The sequence below is a fragment of the Euprymna scolopes genome, chromosome 2, assembly GCF_053919585.1.
Source record: "Euprymna scolopes isolate OS-2025 chromosome 2, ASM5391958v1, whole genome shotgun sequence".
Classification (NCBI taxonomy): Eukaryota; Metazoa; Mollusca; class Cephalopoda; order Sepiida; family Sepiolidae; genus Euprymna; species Euprymna scolopes.
The window spans coordinates 200,417,991-200,441,041 of NC_136483.1; the positions used below are offsets into that span (position 1 = coordinate 200,417,991).

Sequence of the window (23,051 nt, forward strand, 5' to 3'; positions counted from 1 at the left end):
ATACATGATATTATTTTGATTTGAATTATTTTCCGATGTTAGTTTTGTATGGCATAAACTGGAATTTTTCCCAATCAGCCTTCACGAAGTTCCATTGGGATATTTTTTTTTTTTTTTTTTTTTTTACACAGTGATCACCACTTATCAAGGCCCGGAAGCCACTCAGGGATAAGGGTTATTGCAAGTACATTACGTTAGTGTGGAGATTTGATGAAGTGTTTACTTAAGGGGGCGCTTCATTAGGAATTTGTTAACATTGGACTTGAAGACATCCAAGTTGTAGTCCGGTGGGAAGCAGGCAGACGGAACAGAGTTCCACAGGCATGCAGTTCTAAGAAAGAAGCTTTGTTCATGGAATCCGCGTTTTGATTTAGGCACAGATATAGAGTGGGGGAAATTTTTCACAGTGGATTCAGCTAGACGGGTGTTTTTTGTGAAAGATTGGCGAGGGGGGACCAGAGATTGGAGTTCAGACGAGCACCAGCCATGGAAATAACAATAAAACAAGGATAGGCTCGCAACGTCTCTTCTGTGGGAGAGAGGTTGCAGGGTAGAGAAAAGGGCATCCCCCACTAAGCCACAAAGTCTATTTTGTACTCTGTCAAGGCAGGATAGGCTGTTTTTAGCAGCTCCTGCCCAGATATGGCAACAGTATTCCATCCTTGGACGTACTTGGCTTTTATATAGATAGAGAATTGCATCAGTAGTGAGATATCTTCTGGAGCGGTAGAAGGATCCCACCATCTTTCCAGCGACCTTGGCAACAGACTTGATGTAAGTGTTCCATTTCAGATCAGGAGTAAAGGTCAAACCCAGAAGCTTGTCAAAAAACGGGGCCTCACCCAGACGAGAGCCATCCATTTCAATTGATGCCAGATGGGGATCAGAGCATTGATGATGTAAGGATAGGAGTTTGGTTTTGGATGCATTAAAGGTATCCAGCCACATCTTCCCCCACTGAACCACGCGCTCGAGATCAGAGGAGAGAGAATCAGAGAGAACTTTGTCATTTACAGCCTTTGATGTGTTGCCGTAGATGGTCGTGTCATCAGCATAGATGTCAACGAATGATTTAAGTATGTGTTTAGGGAGGTCATTGATGTAGATCAGGAAGAAAGTTGGGCCCAGGATTGACCCTTGAGGGACTCCAGCATTTACATTTTGTTTTCTGGCATTGGCTCATTATTTTCAAGTATAATGGGAAAGGTATCACTTCCATATGAATCTTCTGTGTTGGATCATACAATGTTAGGTCAATTTATGTGAATGTACCAGTTCCTAGGTGTAAATAAGTGTTTTATCATTAAACAGATATAGGTTTTCGTTATTTATATTTTCTATAGTTTTCCCCTTTTGCTTGTTTTTTCACTTCCCCATATCTCATTATGGCTGTTTAAGTCTCCCATAATGATGTATGGCTTTGGAAGTTGTTTTATTAGTTTGGTCAAATCTGTTTCTGTGATGCTTTCATGTGATGGTATGTGAGCAAATGTTGATAGTTTTGTGAAGTGTTGCTTTTATTGCAGTAGCCTGCAGTTTAGTATTAAGTTGTATTTGACTTTGGGGTATGTCATTTCTAATAAGAATTGATGTACCTCCAGAGGCTCTGAGTCCAGTGTTGTGTATATAGTTATACTGATTGTAGTTTTTAATTTTTATATTGTCATCTGATTTCAGAAATGTTTCTTGGAGACAGACTATTACTGGGAGTAATTTATTGAGTAGAATAGTGAGCTCATGACAATTCCACTGGATTATATTATTTGTCTTATTTCTATCCGGTGTGATTCTGTGTGTCATATTTTGTATTTTAGTTTGTTATTTGGGTGTTTTGGGTTTAGTTATATTTTTTTAGTTCTCATCTATCTCCATCTCTTTGGATGTAGTGGGTGCATGTCTTATTAGTGTCTGTGTCTTAGCTCAGAAATCTTGCTGAGGTTTTTTTTTTTTTTTTTTTTTTATCTGCTCTGTCTTGTGCATCCTTCCCGACTTTTGGTCTTGATTAATTCAAATTTATTTTTGTTTTCAATTAATACTATTTCTGTTTTTTTGTTTATTTTGGTTTTTAGAAAGAGGTTTTGTGTTTTCCTGTTTTGCTTCCATCTTTCCTGATATTGTGTGTTTAATGTTTGTTTTTGTCCTTCTTCATGACTTGGATCACGTTTGTAGTTTTTGTTGATCGGATTCTATTCTGCTCTTTGGAACCAAAAACAGTTCCAAAGAGCAGAATAACGTTTTGGTCACTTAATCGAGTTTTCCACAATACTAGTATTTGTTTCTTGTTAGTTTCATTTTGGTTTGTTTTTTTAAGTTTCAGATTTTTGAGTTCAGAAATTAGTTTGAGTAACTCTTGGTGGTTTGGCTTGAATTTTTTGTGATGTTTTTTTGGTAGGAATCTCCCATTTTCCTTGCTTCAGGGGACAATATATTCTCTTTGTATTTTACTTCCACAATTTCTTTTTCCTTTTTGAAGGTTTTGCATATTTTGGAGTATGCTGGATGGTTTTCCAGACAATTTGGACATTTAGTTTCATTGGGGCATTCGTTTTCAATGTGTTTGGGTTCTTTTAGACCACATTTTCCACATTTTTTGTGCCCTCTGCAAATTTCTCTATGGTGCCCAGCTTTTTGGCACTTAAAACATTTCAGAGGGGCTGGTATATATATTTCCACTTTTTCGATTCTATATCCACTTTTAATTTCTTTTAGAGTTTTAAGGGTATTAAACGTTAATATACAAGTCATAGGTATGGATTGACCGTTCCTTTTTATGTTGATTTGGATGTGATCAATTACTGTTTTCTTAGAGCATTTTTTATTGCTTCTGTCATAGCTAAGGTTAGTTCATAGCTTCTTATGACACCTTTTGAAGCGTTTAACCTTTCGTGGGCAAATGTCTTGCATGTATAAATATGGAATTTTTCCATTCCTAAGGTTTTTTGCGTCTTTGTAATTATCTGTAACAAGTAGGTTGCCATTTTTTTTTTTTTTTTTACTGTTTTTGGGTTGCTATTTTGGGTCAATACCTTTTCAATTAGAAATGGAGACAAATCACTGGTCTTTTTTCCATTCCAAGATTTCAATAAACTATGAATCTTGGGAAATTTTCCTTATCTATATGTTCAGGATTGAATTCTTGCTTACTGTCTGAGCTGGTGACATCTAAAACATCAGAGTGTGTTCTTTTGGTTTTTCTGGGTTTTTTAATTATTAGATCTATGTATAGTTGATTAGTTTTTCATCTTTCTTGCTCCCCACCTGGAGCCCAAATGTAGGAGATGTTAGGGGAACACCCAATCATCCTTTCCTCCCAAGGATACAAAAATCGGTTGAGTTTGTACCATCGCTTCCCGATTCCTTTTAGTTTCATTTTTCCAGTTTAATAGAAACATTGGGTAGGGAACAGTTGTGTGGTTTTATCTCAGCAATTGATTGACCTTTGCCACCACCTAATACTTATTTGGTTTGCTTGTGTTTGTAGCAAGATATTGTATTATCTTTAGACTTCATTTTTTTTTCTTTTTAGATGTTGTAATTGACATTTGCGTGTATACGTTTTGGCATGACTAGCCGATTGATTGGATCGGGCCTCTCCACCCTCCCGTCTAGTTGAGGTAAAGGCCAAAGTGGTGTGTTGCAAGGCCACAGCTTTTTTTTTTTCACACAAGTCATAGACTGCTCAACCACCAAGATCCCATCCTAAGTCATTATGGATTGTTACCCATGTCCAACAGGTAACCCCATTTGAGGGACTTTTACTCTCTGCAAGGGGAGCAGTCAGCACATTCTAATACTCTAGTGAAACCTGATCAATTGGAAAAACTTTATGCTTCAAGTTGTTTATTTCTTTAAATATTCATGGATTTTATTGTTAATTTTAATTTGCATGTTTCTTCAGATTCCACAGCTTCTAATAGTCATCTATAAATAAGTCTGAGCAATTTTCACTTTCATGCTTTCACCCAGGAATTGTCATTCATACGATATTATTCCTTCTTCGTATGATTTTTTTTTTTTTTTCGTTCAGATTCTTAGCTGGTCTACATTCTCAACCTAAATCCATGCTCTGTTCAACATTTTTTTTTTTTTTTTTTTTTTTTAAGAGACTTTGTGAGCCTGGCTCTAGTCTATCATTACTTTCATGGCAGGTGTTCATCTGAGCAGATGGTTCTCTCCTGCATAACTTTCACACACAAAAAAAAAATAAAACAATAATTCATACTTGCTAAATTTTTGTTGTAATGTCTATGAATTCCCATTAATCGCTTAAAAATTTCTTTATAAAAATAAAACTACTTTATCAATTTAATGATTTTTGGAATATGATATTTTGTTTCATCACGGTATGTACATCATACAGATTTTTCTTCATTTGTTTTTTTAATATATGGGGAATTCTGGACAAGAACTATACTTTCTTGGCATTCGTTTTCTGTCTTTTTTTTTTTTTTTTTAAATTTAAAACAAGAGTCCCTCCAAATCAATAAATCTCCAAAGTTCGGCAAACCAGAATTAACACTCGTCAAACTCATCCACTAACAACCAAAACAACTTAGGTTTTTTTATTATTACACAATTGTGTATTCCAATAAATCGTTCACGTTAAGTTTTTCTCCTGTCAAATCAAAAATTGGTGTTTGTGTAGATTGGTTACCTTTTGAACCAATGCATTTCACGTGAAACATTATGTTACTTGTATTGATCGGGTTATTGTTCTCATCTTGAATTTTATTTGTGCAACGTTTCGGTTGGTTTGGCCTTCAGTTTCACGCATGTTGGTTGTTATTTGGAACAACAGACCGACATGTTACACAAACAACACTCGAGATGAGAACAATAATCCGATCAAAACATTACAAACAATCAACCCTCATCTCAAAACTATCATAAAACTTTAAAACATTATGTATTTACATGTCAAAATTAGTATAAATTCTAAAAATTATGAAAAACGATCCTGTAAAAGATGGGTTCAGTGTGTTTTTAACAAAACTCATTCACATTCCGTTTAAAGATGGCGAGCCCTTAATTTAAGTCAAAAGAGATGTTAGTTTGTCATACTGTCAACGATGAAACTCGATAATTCAATAAATTTTATTTTTACTTATTTTTCTATTTGATAATTTTTTTCGTAATTTTTCAAATTTATACAAATTTCAACATAACACTTAAGTATGTAATAAGGTTTTCAGTTGAAATGTGTTCGTTTAACAGATCGCCAATCTACACAAGTACCCAAATTTTCAACACAGTGTGATTACAAAACAAAATATTGGAATCATAATTTTTTCAACTATCATTCGTTATGTTCAACGTGTTTGATGCTGAGGCAACACCAGATAAATCTGCTAGTTTAACAGAAGGTAACATACGTCATTTGATTCCGTGCTGGTCTCAGACTCTCTATCATCATCATCCACATCCGTACTTGGATGGTCCACTTCTGGCACGGTGGGTCGGACTGGTTTGGGATGCAGAATTGCATGATGAGAAACTGGATTATCACAAATCTGGAAATCTGAAGATAAAAAAAATCATTAAAAAAAAAATCATTGAATCTGAAGATAAAAAGTTCAACATTGATTCATCAAAAAATAAATTAAATTTAAACAATTTTTATACATTTTATGGAAATTCTTAGATACATCATAATAGATTCTGTGGCTATCATGCATATGATTCAAATCGTTTTCATCACGTACTAGTCAAGTTGAATGGATGCATTTTTTTTTTTTTTTTTTTTTTAAATCAGATTGGCGTTATCACAAAAGAAAGGCATGCCCAGAATTACTCCTATATTAAAAACAAAAACATTATGATGTACATACTTACAATGAAATGAAAACATAGTATTTAAATACTTACAATGAAATGAAAACATAGTATTTAAAAAATCACAAATTGATCAAGTAGTTTTATTTTTAAATAAAATCAAAAAACACCTATTAGAAGGCAAGATTGAAATGAGGCAGAATCAAACAGGAAGAGAAAGAAACGGAAAAAAGAAAAGGAAATTCTCTTAATATACTCTCTTCATTTTTGTCAGTTTTTTTCATGCCACAATCTACAATTTATTTTGATTAGATTTAGACAAACAGGAAATATTTCATAAATTATTTTTAACTTTCACAAAAGCAAAAATCTTCATATTAGAAAAATAACAGGTTGATTGGATTGGGTTTCTCCAATCACCTAACACAATAGCCAAAATGGAGAGTCATGTTATCATTCAGAAATTGACCGATCAGGCATCATAGTCATCAACCATAACCAACAGACAGCTCTATTTCTCTTCCATGGTTAATCTAATATCACGTAATTGTAGCAATGTACAGCTGCAAGGGTGGTCATCATTGTGAATATAGAATGTTCTGTTTTCCTTCGTTAATAATCATGGTTTTCTTTTAAATAACAGACATTGCACAAGTTACAAATAACAACCGCACACAATCTTTCAGCTTTAACAATTTCTTTTACAGTTTACGTAAAATCTTTAACCAAAGGGAAGATAACAGCTGCCCCAAACATCTGCTCTCGTTTGCCCTTCAGAAATAAGAAAGATTTTATCAGCTTATCTGTTAAATGTCACTTGAGACTTCCTGTCTGTGATGTAACATTCTGAACACATAGTTCTAATCCTATTCTAACTTCAAAATGGAATCTTACGATTTCTCTTTACTAACTTTGTGGACAGTTCTATTTTTAGGATTATTTTCAGACATCCCATCTTGCTACAGAATGATGGGTTTGGTTTACATTAAGCTGATGATGTAGAGAGATTGAGGGTAAGAAAGAAAAAATATGTTGTTAAAAAAAAAAAAAAAATTACAAACTCACCTAAGTTGCCATTTTTCTTTGCAGATGTTTGATGACGTGACATTTCAAGAGCTAATCTCTGAAAAATTAAAAGAAAATTTACATTAAGAAAGAAAGAAAAAAGAACATTCTGTTAACGGATTGAACACAAAAAATATTCTCTTATATAGATGTTTAAAAATGATCTTAGTACAGTTATGATTTTTATAGAGTACTAACCTTCAAATGGCACATGTTAAAATTTGAGCTTAATCAGATTATATGATTAGAAATTTAAATAAAGCCAATGTTGAATATTGAAAATATGGAAAAATCTGAATTTCCTATATTGATAAAGTATTTCTTTCTGATGAAAAAAAATACTAATCAAGCAAAACAATAGCTTAATAAGTGTTATTCAAACTCTACTGCATCAGAAAGAATGGACAAGAGTTGATATGCTGATTTTATACATAGTTGTACAGATATGAATGATGTTAAACGCCCAAACCACAAAAATTCAGTAATTGTCCTCGGAAAACAAAAAAAAACATCCACAAATTCATATTGGAGGATTGTAAATTAAAGTCGCAGAAATGTTGAAAATATTAGAAGGCAGAATGTATTCAGCATTTTATATGAACATTTGTCAATGAAAAAGATTTGTCCAAAGTGGGTGCTGCATTTTTTTTTTGTTTTTTTTTGTTTTTTTACAAAGAACCACATAGGCAGCAAAAAGAATGTCCGCACTTGTAATTTTTTCAAAAACTGCAAATTTAAGCTAAATTTAATGTAACTGTTTAAACAAACTATACCTCATTTGATTGGCCTTTTATTCTTCTATAATTTTACCTGTTATTTTTTTTTTTTTAAATTGACGTGAACACTAGAATATTTCAATTAAAAGTCAAATATGAACAGGTAAAATTATAGAGGAATAAAAGACGAATCAAATGTGGTATAGGTTGTTTAAACAGTTACATTCAATTTAGCTTAAATTTGCAGTTTTTGAAAAAAAATTACAAGTGCAGACTTTCTTTTTGCTGGCACTGTACTTATCAAGGCCCGAAGACGACTTCAAAGATAAGAGTTAATGAATGTAAAGTGATAGTGTAATAATCATTAATGGTATAAATTAGGTAGAATTTGATTATTTATGGGGACGGCTCAAACATTGGATTTGAAGGTTATGTTGTATTCAACCAGGAAGCAGGACAGTGGAACAGTGTTCCACAGGTGGGCAGTTCTGGAAAAAAAGCTTTGTTCATGGAATCTGTTTAGATTTAGGCACAGATAGAGAGTGGGGGAAATCATATATAGTGGTCATAGCTGGTCGAGTGTTTTTGTGAAAGTTTGCCAAGAGGTGGGGATGTTAGAGAATGGATAGAGAGAGAGAGGTGAGTTATAGTGTGGACACGTTGACCAGAAGTCAAGATCAGCTGATTGGATTGCGTGTGAGTCATGTGATTAGGTTAGCTGAATCGAGGAGATTTGGTTGAGACTTGGACGAGAGCGGACGGCTTCGCCGTTGTCTCCTCCCCTTCGCTGACGTGGTAGAAATAAGACCTAGAAAAAGAAACAACACAGGCCAAATTCACTTTCCAATCTTCTGCGAACAAACTGGAAGGTGAATACAAAAACTATAGAACCAATTTCTTGTCTTGGAGTGAAATAAATCTTCGTCTCCAAAAACAGGTATCAAGTTTCCCTCCCAGACGAGAATTTCCAGATGGACCAACGAAATGGCAGAAGGTATGTTGAAGATACATGACATGTCACACACATATTCACACTTAACAGCATATGAACATATGTAATAGAAAGACCACTAGACGATCACACACACACAACGACATTAATTCTGATAAGATAATCAAACACTCAATCCTTTATAAATAGACAATGCAACAAACGCTCATTTTATGATACGACAACGTAACAGGGGGGGGGCATAGATTGGCGTTCAGTCAAGCATTTGCCATGAAAATAATGATATTCGATCAAAAATAATGTATCAATGATTCAGAGTTTTGGTTGCAATTGTTACAATGTAATAAAAAAAAAAAAATTTCCATCAATATGTAACAATGGATGAAACCTGGATCCATCACTTTATTCCGGAGTCAAATTAGCAACTCATTGGAGTGATTTGTCTTTTGGTCTCAAAATACAACTCCGTTTACACTATCACTTTATTATTGAAGCCAATTCTCTTTTCTCTGGAACATTCTTCTAAGGTGTACAAACAGGCAGATCTGAAGAACGGGGCAGGTGTGGAAAGAATTTAAAGTGCAATTTATGTTGTCTTACCATCATTGTGATCGACTTATGACGGTACATCGTCTTGATGAATGGGAACTTTATTTTCCATTTGTGGCCATTTGTGTTACATCGTATTCGTTATAAAAAGTTTTCTTTCTTACAGTAATCGATAAACGAAATATCTTGTGCGTCACAAAATATCAAAACAAAATTTGGCGTCTTTTGATCATTTTGGATAAGTTTCAACTGCTCTTACTCACCAAGCTGACAAGCAATTTCATTTCAAAGTGAAGGGGGGGGGATACATCTTTTGTCCATCGTCACATGAACACACTTTTTTGATGCGTCAAAACAGTTTAAATGTTTAACAGCAAAGTTGAAAATTCTTAACTGACAATCATTTCCAATATTTTTTTCTTCCATTTTTAAAAAAAACTTACTTCTTTCAAATCATTTACTTGTGTAATGTAGCCAGACTGTGCAGATTCCAACTGCTGGATGTACCTAGAAATAAAATATTACACAAAATAAACATGAAAAAAAAAAAAACACCTAATGTTCAGCATCGGACAAGGCACACACTGCTACTTAATTTGACACTCATAGTTTTGAAATCAGTAACAAGTACATTTCTCCTACCTCCATCAAAATAAAACTTATATAACTAAATTCACAATAAAATTTATTTTAAAATGGTATTTTAATATTTTTGTTGTGATTTGTCTATTTGAAGAAATCGCTATTTAAATCTGACTATTAACAATGAAATCTGTCAGTATAGCATGTCCGCTGGCGGTAGATCACTTTTTGCAAATAAGTGGTCGAGGTGTGTTCACATAAATACGCATAGCGGAAGTTGTACCTGTTAACGTTTCTACTTGTTTTAGCTAATTAGGGAAAAGAATTGTCTTTGCTATCGAATTTGAACAAAACACGTACATCTTTCCAGTCAAAAGTTAGAATATCTCAAAATTGACGCTTTGTAGTAGAAAATATAGAAACCATGTTCGAATGCTATTTAATAGCAAAAATATTAATTTATTTTGTCCTAAAATTTGAAAAGAATTGGATAAAAACTTTTTATGCTAGAGTCATTAGAAATACTAATGAGTGCTTATAAACACGAGAATTTTTGCACATCATCACACACACAAAAAAAAATCTGTAAACCCGCGTTCATTAACTAACTTGTGGACAAAGTATTCATTTTATTTTTGTTATTTAGAAAACTTAAATTTTTAATTATGGAAAGGAAAAAATATTTTAAAAAATAATAAATTATTTGAAAAAGAATAACCGATAATGACCATGGTTTTAAACAAGACACAAACCACATCCAGTTAAGTAAAAGAATAATTTTTATTGGATTTGTTTTACAATCCACAGAGGTATGAAAAGTGGCCAAAAAATAATATAATATAATAAATGTTAACAATGGCAAGTTAGTTTTCTACCTACCTCGATAAATTTTTGGTTTTTTTAAATGTTTTTTCTGTTCAAAAAATAAGTAGTATTGAGTGTGACATGAGAACAAGAAAAAAATGGTCACAATGTCTCTTGAAGTTTCGACAATAACTTAAAAATTATAGAAAATAATGGTAGAAACTCACCCGATAATTGTCACAATAACTTGAAGCCGTTAAAAATGAAATTTAAGTATCCTAATTAGTTTAATGAACTTGAAAACATAATTGTAATCTGTTCAAAATTTCCTTTCATTTGATATGCTGCAAGCCATATTTTGTAAATAATTTCTTTGAATCTTGTTGTGGTGGCCATCTAGGATTTTCTGGATGCCATCTTAGATTTTTCACGGTGTAATGATGACAAATGATAATGTCCATCAGAATAACATTTCGCATGATGATAAAGTCTTACCTCCCATTTTTAAACTGTTTTTTATGATGCGTCTACTGGAAGCTGTTAAAATGAAACTTAATTATGCTAATTAGTTTAATGTACTTGAAAACATAATTCTGATTTGTACAAAATTTCCTTTTATTTGATATGCTACAAGCCATATTTTGTTAATTTCTTTGAATCATGTCATGGTGGCATCTTGGATTTCCCAGTCGCCATCTTGGATTTTTCATGATGTTATAATGGGAAATGATAATGTCCATCAGAATAATATTTCCTATGATAATAAAGCCTTACTCACCATTTTTCTTAGCTGTTTTTATGTTTTTACTTAAAACTGTTAAAATTAAGCTGAAATATGCTAATTAGTATGCTAATTAGTCCGTAAGTTACCAAGTGAGACGGTCGTAAATACAGACATTTGAACCTTTAAGGTGTTATAATATGTTGAAAATTTCATCATAATATCTTAAAAAATCTGAAGATACAATTTTTTAAAAATGGGTTAATCTGTAAATTGTGCAAATTTCCTACCATTTTCAGTCAAAAGCTTATATGCATTCAGATAGGACGGACTTAAGGTAAAATGTCCAGTGAACCACACATTTTTTGATACTTTGAATGGTCATAACTCCAGTTCTAATTGGCCGATTAAAAAAAACTAAAGATATTATTTCTTTGTTTTTGATGCTCTTTTCAAAAAATGCTTGATTTGAGTTTATTCAATCTAAAGAAAAACATTGTGTGGTATTGCCAATATTAGAATAACAAACGAAAATGCCATTAACCAATAAATTAGTACGCACCATTGTTGGTCTCTGCATTTCTGGTAAAATGTTGGTGGCCGCACTTGAAACTTCAAAATAAGGGTGTCATTCTGCGTATCTAAATAACCTTCACTTGCAAGCAAGTCGAGTCGGAAGAATCGGTTGTAACCCCAACATTCTCCAACCTCAAAATCAGAAGCAAATTCCCTGACAATATTTTTGCTCGCATCCTTTGAGGCTTGGTGCACCATCTCCACCCTGTATTCATATCTGAAAAACAAAGATGTTTAGGTTTATTTTTAGCATTTTAAGAAATATGGAACATAGAAATTTGAAATGGAGGAACAAGAATTGGAAGAGATACATCAAGAGCATTTCCAAGGCTACTGCAAAGAAGGTGGGCTCTCTCTACCATGCTAGAAAGTTATTTATGCCCAAGAGTATCCTGTACCTCTACAAGGCCACCATTCACCCATGTATGGAGTATTGTTGCCACATTTGGGCTGGTGCATCTGCTACTAGTCTCTCCCTCTAAGAGTCGCCAACCTAATAGGTCCTGACTGTCAACTCGGCTTCAACCTCTGCCCCATCGACAAAATGTTGCATCCTTCTGCCTCTTTTACAAGTATTTTAATGCTATGTACTTCGACGAACTCCAAGCCCTTGTACCCCCTTTACATAAATACCTACGAAAAACCCAACAAGCAGCAAAACCCACCCCTTCACAGTAGAAATCCCTAGGTGTAAGAAAGCCTTCTGCTCTAATAGTTTTTTCCCTAGAACTGCTAGACTTTGTAATTCCCTTCTGGGCTTCTGCTTCCTCAATTGTACTGACATGCAGAAGTTCCAGTGTAATGTAAACAGACATCTTGCTGCTCAACTCCCTACATAGTATCCCTGCAACTTATGTCCCCAATAGTAGCCACATCTAACAACAATGAATAGCTGTGATGCATCAAAACAGCTGTTGTGAATGGAGATATATGCGAGAGAATAATTGAACATCAAACCAAATAAACATGAAATGCAGTTTGGTTTTATGCCCGAGTGAGGAAAACTGATGCTACATTCATCCTGAAGAAATGCGAGAGAAGTATCTTGGTAAGAAGATACCAGTATTTTTGCCAATTCAGATTTAAAAGCTTTTCACCGAGTACCAATAGACATGCGATTGACTATGCATAAATTAGATGCAAACAAATGATGAAACTGTTCAAGCAATACACAGAAATACTCAGATTTAAAATCATATTTAGCGAAAACTTAATGTTAAAGAATGCATCAGGGTTCTGTACCGATTCCATTGTTTTCTTGATTGTTTTGAAAAAACTGTCGAGAGTTGGGTTTTTTTTTATACAGTTGTTCAGATTACATTTTGTATTGTGCTGATGAATTAGTATTTGCTTGTAAAATAATGGAAAACCTCTTTGTTAAGTTAAAGACTTGGAGGAATGCTATGGAAAGTAAAAGTCTGAGAGTGAATGTTAATGATGATCAGTGAATGTTACTAAAATCAGTGAATGTTAATGATGATCAGTGAATGTTACTAAAATCAGTGAATGTTACTAAAATCAGTGAATGTTAATGATGATCAGTGAATGTTAATGATGATCAGTGAATGTTAATGATGATCAGTGAATGTTACCAAAAATCAGTGAATGTTAATGATGATCAGTGAATGTTAATGATGATCAGTGAATGTTAATGATGATCAGTGAATGTTAATGATGATCAGTGAATGTTACTAAAATCAGTGAATGTTACTAAAATCAGTGAATGTTACTAAAATCAGTGAATGTTAAAAAACTTTGAAAGAAAAAAAAAAAAGTTCTATTGCTCAATTTGTGAAAAGGGGGATCAATTTTTTGGTGGTCATTGTAAGCATTGTGTACACAATTTGTGCAGTGAAAGTATTGACAGGCTGAGAAAGGATAACCAGTTTTAATGAAAAGTGTAAGACCATGGAGACCGATGAGAAATCAGATCTGGAAAAATATATCAAGAAATTTTGTTATCATGGAGATACAGTTGGAGTAAATTGCAAAAGTTAGAAGTGAATGAACTTTTGTCATTACTAACCAGCAGAGCATTACCACTGTTTACCAAGCAAAGAATCTCTCAGGCGTATGTATGCAGTGTAATGAAGTATCGAAATAAAACCTGATCAGTGAGGGTTAAAGACATGCATTGCATGGAAAGCAATATGAAAATGATATGTTTAATGCAAGTCTTAAAGACTTGTTTGGTTTTGATGATCTTGAAGCAAGATCAAATGTAGTCAGTATAGAGAAATCTATACAGAGACTTTGATGTTATGGCCAGGTTGAAAAAAAATCAATGAGTTTTTTATTCAGTAGACGTAGAATAGTTTAAGTAGCAGGTTCAGTACACAAGACAAGGTTAAGAAAAACACAGAAGTGATAAAAATGGGCTTGAGAGAAAAAGTGATAAGGTCCTGGGTAGATATAGGTCGGTTTAGCAATCAATTTCTTTAAACAGTACTGAAAGTATTAGAATATTGTTGCTCTTGTAGGTATTATCAGTTATTTGCCATAAGAACTGTTTTGAAGATTTAAAAAGTAATTTTATTATGGTTCCCCAGCAGTGCTGATTAGACACCAACTCCCTTAAGGTGTCAGCGATTTGGATGCCAGATCCAATTTTTGCTTTGAATTAAGTTACCTAACATATTTTGATATTAAAACTGTCAATACTAACCTGTGTAGTTCATCCTTGCTCTATACAATCATCATTCATATTATTAAAGATTTCGTATAAATAATTTTGCATGCTTTACTAGTATGATTTGATTAATTTTCTATAGCTTGAAACATTCACGATGGTTATTGTCTTAAATTTATATGTATTAGTAATCAACAAAGCTGTTTTGTTGTGTCTCATACAGTATAACTAGATATAACAAGATGCAAGATTTGAAATCTGGGACCCAATTGTTCTTATCAGAGCTATCAAGTGCTCCATTCCTAAGTGAGCCTAATATATCTCAAGCAAAAGAAGTTATAAGTGATTAACTATCAAGTTGAATCTCTTAGCACACTGCCCTGAACAACATTAACAAACTACGTAATCAGTAATATCACCGTTCCTGTTAAGGGAGACAATTCATTAATCATCTAAGCAAATATACACACTATTATCAGTAGAAAGGAGGCAACGGTGGCTAAGTGGTTAATGATATAGACTGACAACCCGAATAGGCCAAGTTTGAATCCAGTTTGTGTCACAGAAACAATTTCAATTAGGAATGTTGTTGCACACTTCGCATGGTTCCTCTCGTAAGTACCCAATATCCTTCTAGAAAGAATTCTAAATATAAAGACATTTAGAAACGAATGCCAACAATAATCATCTGATTTATACGAAAATGACTGCTGCTCAACAACATTAGCAGCAACTGACTTGAAGTATTAGTATTGTTGGCAAGACACCTCCCTCCCAAGTGAATTTCATTATAACTTATTGCAATTTTTTAATAACCAGATTCTTTTTCTTTGCCCCCCCCCACCTTTTTTTAAGTTATAGCATGTAAAGCATTCATAACATCAAGATATTTTAGGAATTAACAAAAGTGTGATACCAAATTATGCAACTAACAAGAGCTAAAAAAGTTTAAGCAATCATTTTTGAGAATACAGACTTAAGAGTCTTATACAAATCCATTCTTTTTAACTGCTAGCAATATTTGGATGCTGAAAGAAAATTTCAGATTTTTATAAAAAAAAATTAAATTGTAACCAAAGGTTATGGAGTAAAGAAAAAAAAAAACATGCATAAATCAGTTTAAATTTAAAAAAAAAAAAGGTATATTACTTGGAAGTTTCTGGAAGCCCAGCAGATAATTCTAGAAATACTGAGAGGTAATTCCCCCTTACAACTCCATTACCATCCTAGAATAAACAAACAAAAAAAAATAAATAAAAAAAAAATAAATAAATAAATAAAAAAAAAAAATGAAAAAGAGTTGAAGATTCATTTACAATAAAAAAAAAAAAATTTTCAATACAAAAATTTAAGTTAAATTTTTTATTCAACATCGGAACAAATAAAAACAAATAAAAAGGGTTGGTTCTGCATTACAAGAATTCAAACCGTTTGTTTGAGGGTGGGTCCGTGCTTTTTTTTTTTTTTTTTTAAATAAAAATATGCATGGGTATCGATCCTCTGTTTCATAAAACATTTTTTTCATTAATATTAACAATTAGTAAAGATATCCTGAAAAATTAAGCCATAGAAAAACTTTTTAAAAATATCTTAGTGACCCCTGACAATTGAACCTTCTTTATGATGTACGGACCCACCCTCAAACAAACGGTTTGAATTCTTGTAATGCAGAGCCAACCCTTTTTTCCTTAGTAGGAAAAGAAGCATGTTCTCAACACCCGAAGAAGGTCGCAGGTTACAGCGACTGAAACGTTGTGATAATGACACCAAAGATGAGAATAATAGTCCGATTAATCAATGTAACACAAATATTCACATCTCATCTCAAAACTTCAGAATTGCAAGAAGAACAGGTGTTTTGCTTTTGACAGAGTGGCAAGAGAAGTTGTTCGGTGGGGACAACCAAATGGTTTGTGAAGGTTATTCAAGCAATGTAGAGAAATGTTCAAAGTCATATTATAATTAACAGCACATTTCGTGACTGCTTTAATGTTAAAGTAAGAGTACATCCGGGTTATGTAGTGAGCGTGTTGCTTTTCATTTGCGTTTTAGATTTATTGTCCAGAGTTGCAGGTGAAACAGATATTGAGATACACAAAGAATTGATATATCCGATCAGAAAAGAAAGAGTTGCCTCAAACGATTAGAATCATAGGATTGTGAATGGTTACAAGAAAGAACTCTGGATGATAGTAATTACAGAGACTTAAAGTTGATGAATCAGATCTTAAAAGCAGACATGAGACTAAGCACAAAATAAACCAGATAAGCATAAAGAAAACGCAGTTTGGCTTTTATGCCCAGGCAAAGAACTACTGATGCAATATTTATCCAGAGACAAATGCAAGAGAAGTATCTTGGTAAAAAACTGTAGTTTGTTTTGTAGATTTAGACAGATTGTCTGGTGAGCTTTGTGTAAATTAACAACAAATGAAGTTTGTTCAAACAACGCATAGAAATGCTTCAAGTTAGATTTTAAATCACATTTAGTGACAGATTTTCATGTTAAAATGGGAGTACACCATGGATTTGTATCGAGCTTGTTGCTTTTGATTTGTGTTTTAGAATGACTGTCCAGAGTTTAGTATGGGTTATTTGGAAGAGATCTACAATGTGATGGTGTATGGAAATGAAACCCGACTAATAAGAGTTGAGGATGAATATTATATGGAGAGAAATGATATTAAAATAATACGTGTAATGGGACTCTTTAAGACATGATTTGATTTGATGACTTGTATTAGGAATATTAAAGTTGGACTGTATAGGGAGATGGTTGCAGAACGAGACATTTTGGTTTGGTCACACTGAATGAAAATGGATGAACGTGTTTGAGTTGGTAGATATAGAACAACCGAGTTGGCAGGAGGATTAACGAAAAACATGAAAGTGACAAAAATCGATTAGAGAGAAAGAGGATACATAGAGAAGGAGAAAAGATACATTAGTTTCTAAAAACTGTCCAACACATGCCAGCAAGTAAAGTAGATATTAAATTGAATATTATAGCAATCTGGGCATGGGGGGGGGGGTGCATTTAATTTAATGAAGTCAAGAGTATTGGCTCAGAATCTGGCAACAGTGTGTTCGGGACATTTGCTCCATCTTGTTGTCATGTCTCCTTCTCTCCCCCATTCATTGATCTGCTGCGAAATATTTTTACAATGCACATAATGTTGGCATAAATTTTAATTTTATGTAGAAGAAAGTAAAAGGACAGATGAAATTTACTTACAGGATAGACTTTGAGCCTCCAACTCAAGCCAGAAACATGTAAAGGCTGACTATAAACTGGGTCGGCCCTTTGTTGGAGAATGCCAAAATTTTCCATCACAAAAGCACTTGAATCATATTGAGGAACAATTTCACTGAATCAAATTAAAAATCATACAAATTAAGAGTAATATAAGCAAAATTAAGAAAAAATTTTTTTTTTTTTTTTTAAATGGAGATTACCAAACACAAACTGCAAAGAAGTCATTAACTAAGGTCACTAACATAAATACTTATTTTCAAAATGAATTGCTTTAAAATTGAATTCTATTCCCATTGAGTTAATGAATTTTAAAAAAAATAAAAAACTTTTTGCATTCTTTTTGTTTTCAAGGAATTTTGATCAAATTATTGCAATTTAAAGTAATTTTTTTCACCGCAACACATTTTATTTAATTATTTTCAAGAAAAACATTGTTTACAACTTTCAATAGATAAAACCTTTATATTTATATAAAAAAATATTTAACTGCCATAATTATTTTGACAAAATAAGATTTTTTTTTCTTATTACTAAACATAATATTTATTTCAGGATTGCTATGGTACAAAGCTGACACAAACCAAAAGAAATTGAAGTGCTTAGACATTACAACAGATATAACAAAAACATGTATATTTAGTAAAAACGTTACATATTTATGGGTCATGTTAAGATTAGTAAAAAAATTTACAAAATTCCAAAAATGATTGAATAGAAAAATAATTGCAAGAAAAAAAAATTATCAAATGCAATCTTAGTGGTTTAGTTTATTCTGCATGGCAAACTGACTTATCTCCCTTGTTTCACTTAACTTTCGCAATTTCATATTAGAAAATGATGACTCAAGTGTTTTTTGTTTTTTAAAAATCATTCTAGCAACTTTTCTACTTAATTAATTTTTTATAATTTGGGGAATTTTAGCAAATTTTGACATGACATGTAACTATGCAATAATGTTTTGACTTAAAATGCATTTTTAAAATTTCCTTTAGATATCCTATTATAATATACAAGTACCAAAATAACTTCCATCCAATATTCCACCACTCACCTGGTAAAGTCAGCTGGAACAGGTGCAGTGACAAAAGACGCCATTGGTTTCCGATGCACCTGTTTAAACATTTGCGTAAGTTCCCCACTTTTCTCTATCAATTCACTTTTCCCACAATCGTTCAATTGTCCCTCGACTTCATGGATCAACGTCTCCAACAAACTAGTCTCCTGGGTCAACTGGTTTTTCTGACCTGGACAGCAAAAGACAAAATTAAAATTGAAAAAAAAAAAAAAACTTGAATGTATTTGCCCTCATCATCATCATCAGTTTAACGTTTTATATGCTGACATACGTTGGATGGCTTTTAGAAATTGACTTACAAACTTTGATGAATAATTTAAAATGATTTTTAAGATTTGTGTAGCATAACAGTGTTGCATTGGACAGGATCAAGGACAAATTGCAACTGAAGAGAAACGAAAAAGTTTCATGTATTATTTGAAATCTTCTGACTACTTTTCTCATCTTGTACGTTATTTACACGTTTCAATCTGTGTAACCTTTGACTTTCTTCAAACCTCACATCTTGTTGAACTTTGGAATCTTTCTGTCAAACCCGAGAAACTGCATAGAACCCTAACAAAACACTTTATTTCATCCACCTAAATCTGTTCTCATTTTATTAGATGTACACGTGTTGAAAATTGGAATTTAATTTTAAACAGACAAAAATGTTTTTGGAACACATTAAGATGCAAAAAAATTTTATTACAAGAAAAATTAATGAAAAATCATTCAAATTTCTTTTAATTTCTCCTTTTTTAATGTTTTAAAGTTGAAACATTTCTTATTAATTTCTGACCATACCAGATCCATCATCAGAGAATGAAAGAGTTATTTTGCTCGTTTCCCTCCCCCTCTTCAAATATAATCTGTTTCCTTTGTATTGTTATACCAAAGCAGAAACGCGCTAAAAACGCTCACACACAGAAGAGTTCCAAGACACTTTATGCGTTTAAGAGTATGTATGTCGATGGGCCATAAGTGCTAGGAGTTCATCAAGTGCAATGATTCCATTAAAGTACTTGTAAAACAGGTATAAGAATACGATATTGTTGTGATGGGACAGAAGTTAGAGTTTGGCCAATAATGTGATACCTATTAGATTTGAGACTTTTTTTTGGACCCTGTCTAAAAGTGAGAGACTAGTGAAAGATGCACCAGACCAGATGTGGCAACAATACTCCATGCATGTTGCCTGTAAATGTTAAGCCGAATAGTTTGAAGGATGAGCTCTCAGATAGGGTGTTGTCATGGTAATTGGTAGTTGAAACAGTTTTTGTAGTTGTTAAAGGAAAGAAGTTTAGTCTTAGTAGCAGTAAATGTCACGATACATTTACAATTCTAGCTATAACTGCAATCAAACTTCAAATCTTTTGTACATCATATAATTCATTCAACCAATTAGCCATCGACTTTTTCGATGGGGTTAGTAGATGGCTCAGATGGTTCTCCATTCATATATAACATATATTGCATCTAATCATATTTACACCATGTTTGACGTAAAATTTGACCACCTAAGTCAAGTGAAATAGGAAATTCAATACTTTTGATTACAAAAGGCACGAGATTGGTTAAATGGCAGTTTTTCTGAATTGGATTGGAAAATGTAGTTTCCTCATTCACAAGACCTTAGTTGTCCTGATCTTTTTTTCTAAACGACAAAGTGTATTCAACACAAATAACAGCACTCAACAAATAAGCAGTGGATGATCAAAAATTTGAACTCCTCATTAGAGTTAAAAATTTTTAAATACCTCAAAATTTACAGTGTAAAGAATAGAAATCACTTAGAAAATATTTGAAAAAAAAAAAAAATGTATCCAGACTTTACAGACATCCTGTACACACAACGTTTGAAAGAATATTGTCAATTAATATTCAACACTTACCCATTAATGTCAACAGTTTGCTTTTTAATTGGGATTCCAAACGTGCAATCATCAATTCAACAGCATTACGGATTTCACGGACCCTTTCATCTTTGGCATTCTTCACACTTTCCATATTTCGTTCCTTAAAAAAAAAAAAAAAAGGTCTAGAAATTATTTGATTGTAATGCATTTTTGTTTTAGTTTTTATTTCGTTCAGTCATCTGTATCATTGTCTTTCAAACAAAACAGCTGAAGAAACATCATTGAAATATAAAGAATGAGGAGAATAATACTTTGAAAAAAAGCAAACTTTTTTCTTTAAAATAGATAGCACTTTTTGTTTAAAAATGGAGAGCACTTTGAGAGCACTCCACGAAGCAGCACAATTAAATTCAATCAATTATCAAATCTTCTGTATTTTTTATATAAATAAAAAAATACAACATTAATTTTTTTATAACTCTTGAATTAAAATCCATGTTTAATTTCAGAAGAGTTTCTGATGGATAGCTATACTGTACAAATCCTGGAAATGAGTTTTCAGATGGGTAGCTGTTCTCTATAAATCTCAGACTTTTAAATTTTGCAGGCAAAGAGCAAAAAAAACTGTTGATATGAAAAAATTATGCTGGATTGCTAAAAAGTTTTAATATTTTTATGGAGCAATTCTGTTTCCTGATTGTTTGCTAGCAGAACAGTTCTTATCACCAGTGTTTATAAATAGAACCTTCCAACTCCCGGTAATCATACCCTCTTTTTTATATAAAAAATATTGCAAGATTTCAAAATCTAATGCACGCTTTGTTACAATAATGCTATAAAACAAACCAATTCTGGTGGAATAATTAGTCGAATATCAGTGTAAGCAATACCAAAATATCAGTCAAAATAACATCACAGTTGTTATAAGTGTTTTAGAGATACGACTGTTGAAAGCATTCAAAACTTTCTGGAAGAAAAAGTTTTGACTTTAAAATTTCTGAATAAATAAATAATTGAATATTTCCATAAAAAAAAATACTCAGCGACCCATTTAAGTGGTATGAAAAGAAAGGGAATATTTACAGGATGCAGACAAATATCTTTTCCTTATTTTTGTTATCAATCTTGTCTTCAGGAAAATAGTGAATACATTTCCATCCTTTTTCAGAATAATTAATCATGAACAATTTTGAATCGATTTTTTGTGAAAGAAACAGTTCTCCTTGGGATCTACACAGGAAAGACAAATAAGGACATTTCAGACCTCCTCAACGTGAATGAGAGGATGGTAGGAAAGGTTAGAAAGGATGTGAAAGATTCAGGATTCAACAACATGATGCCACCAGAATACGAAAGTCATCATACCACTTGACTTCTTCCTGAAAGCCACTTGTTTGGCAACACCAGGTGCTGTAAGTAAATATTTCAAAGTTTATACTCCTAGCAATTTATAATCAGTAACAGAGGGTCTTTCACTGTCATCGTTAGAAAGGATATGAGGGGATCTAAAATTTATATTTCATAAAGTTTTACAAATAAGTTCCTTCAATAAATTTTGATCTCGATCCATTTTAACTTCAAATCTTTCAAGATTACATAAACACAACCAACTTGTAAAAGATAAGACAAAGATGGACAAATACTGTTAAAAAAAAAAAAAAACATTGGATTTTTTTTTCTCTTAAATATGAAAAAAAAAACAAAAAAAAACTTACAATATCTTGAACAAAACTGATAACTTCTAAGTATCTCCTTTTGAGTTGCTTAATTTCATCTTTGATCTTTCGGAAATGTTCATCGTACACACCATCCAATGGCTTGAAAGTGTGGCCTGTGTGCTACAAAACAAGTAGGAAATTTTTAAGTAAACGAGAATTTTTTTTTTATCATTATTTTAATTAAACCAAGAAACCGGAATTGATTTTAAAAGAATTAAAAAGAAATTAAACTTTTACAAACAATTCTTTCAAAGTTAAATGATAAAACAAAAGAAAAACAAACAAAAAAATCAGAAAAATTATTTGAAATAACTTACTGTTCCTCCCCAAAGAGCACATTTATGGCAAATTGATTGTCGGCAAATCCAGCAGAAAACACTCAATTTTTCTTGATGTTCTTCGCATCTTTTACGAAAAAAAAAGGTTTTATTAAAAAAATTGATACATTTAAATAAGTTTTATATATCATGGTTGTACATAAACATTTTGTTTAAAATAATATTTTCACAGTTAGAATTTTCGATTGTAATTAAATACAAGCATTAAAATTATAACAAATAATCCCCTACCCCATCAAAAAATAAAATTGTACAACTATGAAGAAAAAAAAAGAAAGTTTAATTCTATTAACATTTGTTTGAATAAAATTTTACCCACGCCTTCTCAAAACGACACAAAAAATATCTACTCTAATTTTCACCATTTCAACTTTTAACCGTTTTAATAGTTGAACTCTAGGAAATTTCAGGATTACTCAGTTTAACATTTGTCTTAATATAAAATTGTCAGCTTAACATT

General features: G+C 32.4%; 1 protein-coding gene across 1 annotated transcript in view; it reads right to left on the reverse strand.

The window, feature by feature from the left end:
- Nucleotides 1–23,051, reverse strand: part of LOC145301772 (E3 ubiquitin-protein ligase TRIM37-like) — a 126,174-nt gene that overhangs the window by 30,743 nt on the left and 72,380 nt on the right. The window contains exons 5-14 of the mRNA XM_080144598.1: nt 22,571–22,658; nt 22,251–22,373; nt 20,572–20,695; nt 18,674–18,866; nt 17,602–17,734; nt 15,516–15,592; nt 11,724–11,954; nt 9,498–9,561; nt 6,838–6,895; nt 5,373–5,518 (exon numbers count right to left, since the gene is read on the reverse strand). Of these exons, the coding sequence (XP_080000724.1) occupies nt 5,373–5,518; nt 6,838–6,895; nt 9,498–9,561; nt 11,724–11,954; nt 15,516–15,592; nt 17,602–17,734; nt 18,674–18,866; nt 20,572–20,695; nt 22,251–22,373; nt 22,571–22,658 (1,237 nt within the window). The remainder of the gene's footprint in view (nt 1–5,372; nt 5,519–6,837; nt 6,896–9,497; nt 9,562–11,723; nt 11,955–15,515; nt 15,593–17,601; nt 17,735–18,673; nt 18,867–20,571; nt 20,696–22,250; nt 22,374–22,570; nt 22,659–23,051) is intronic.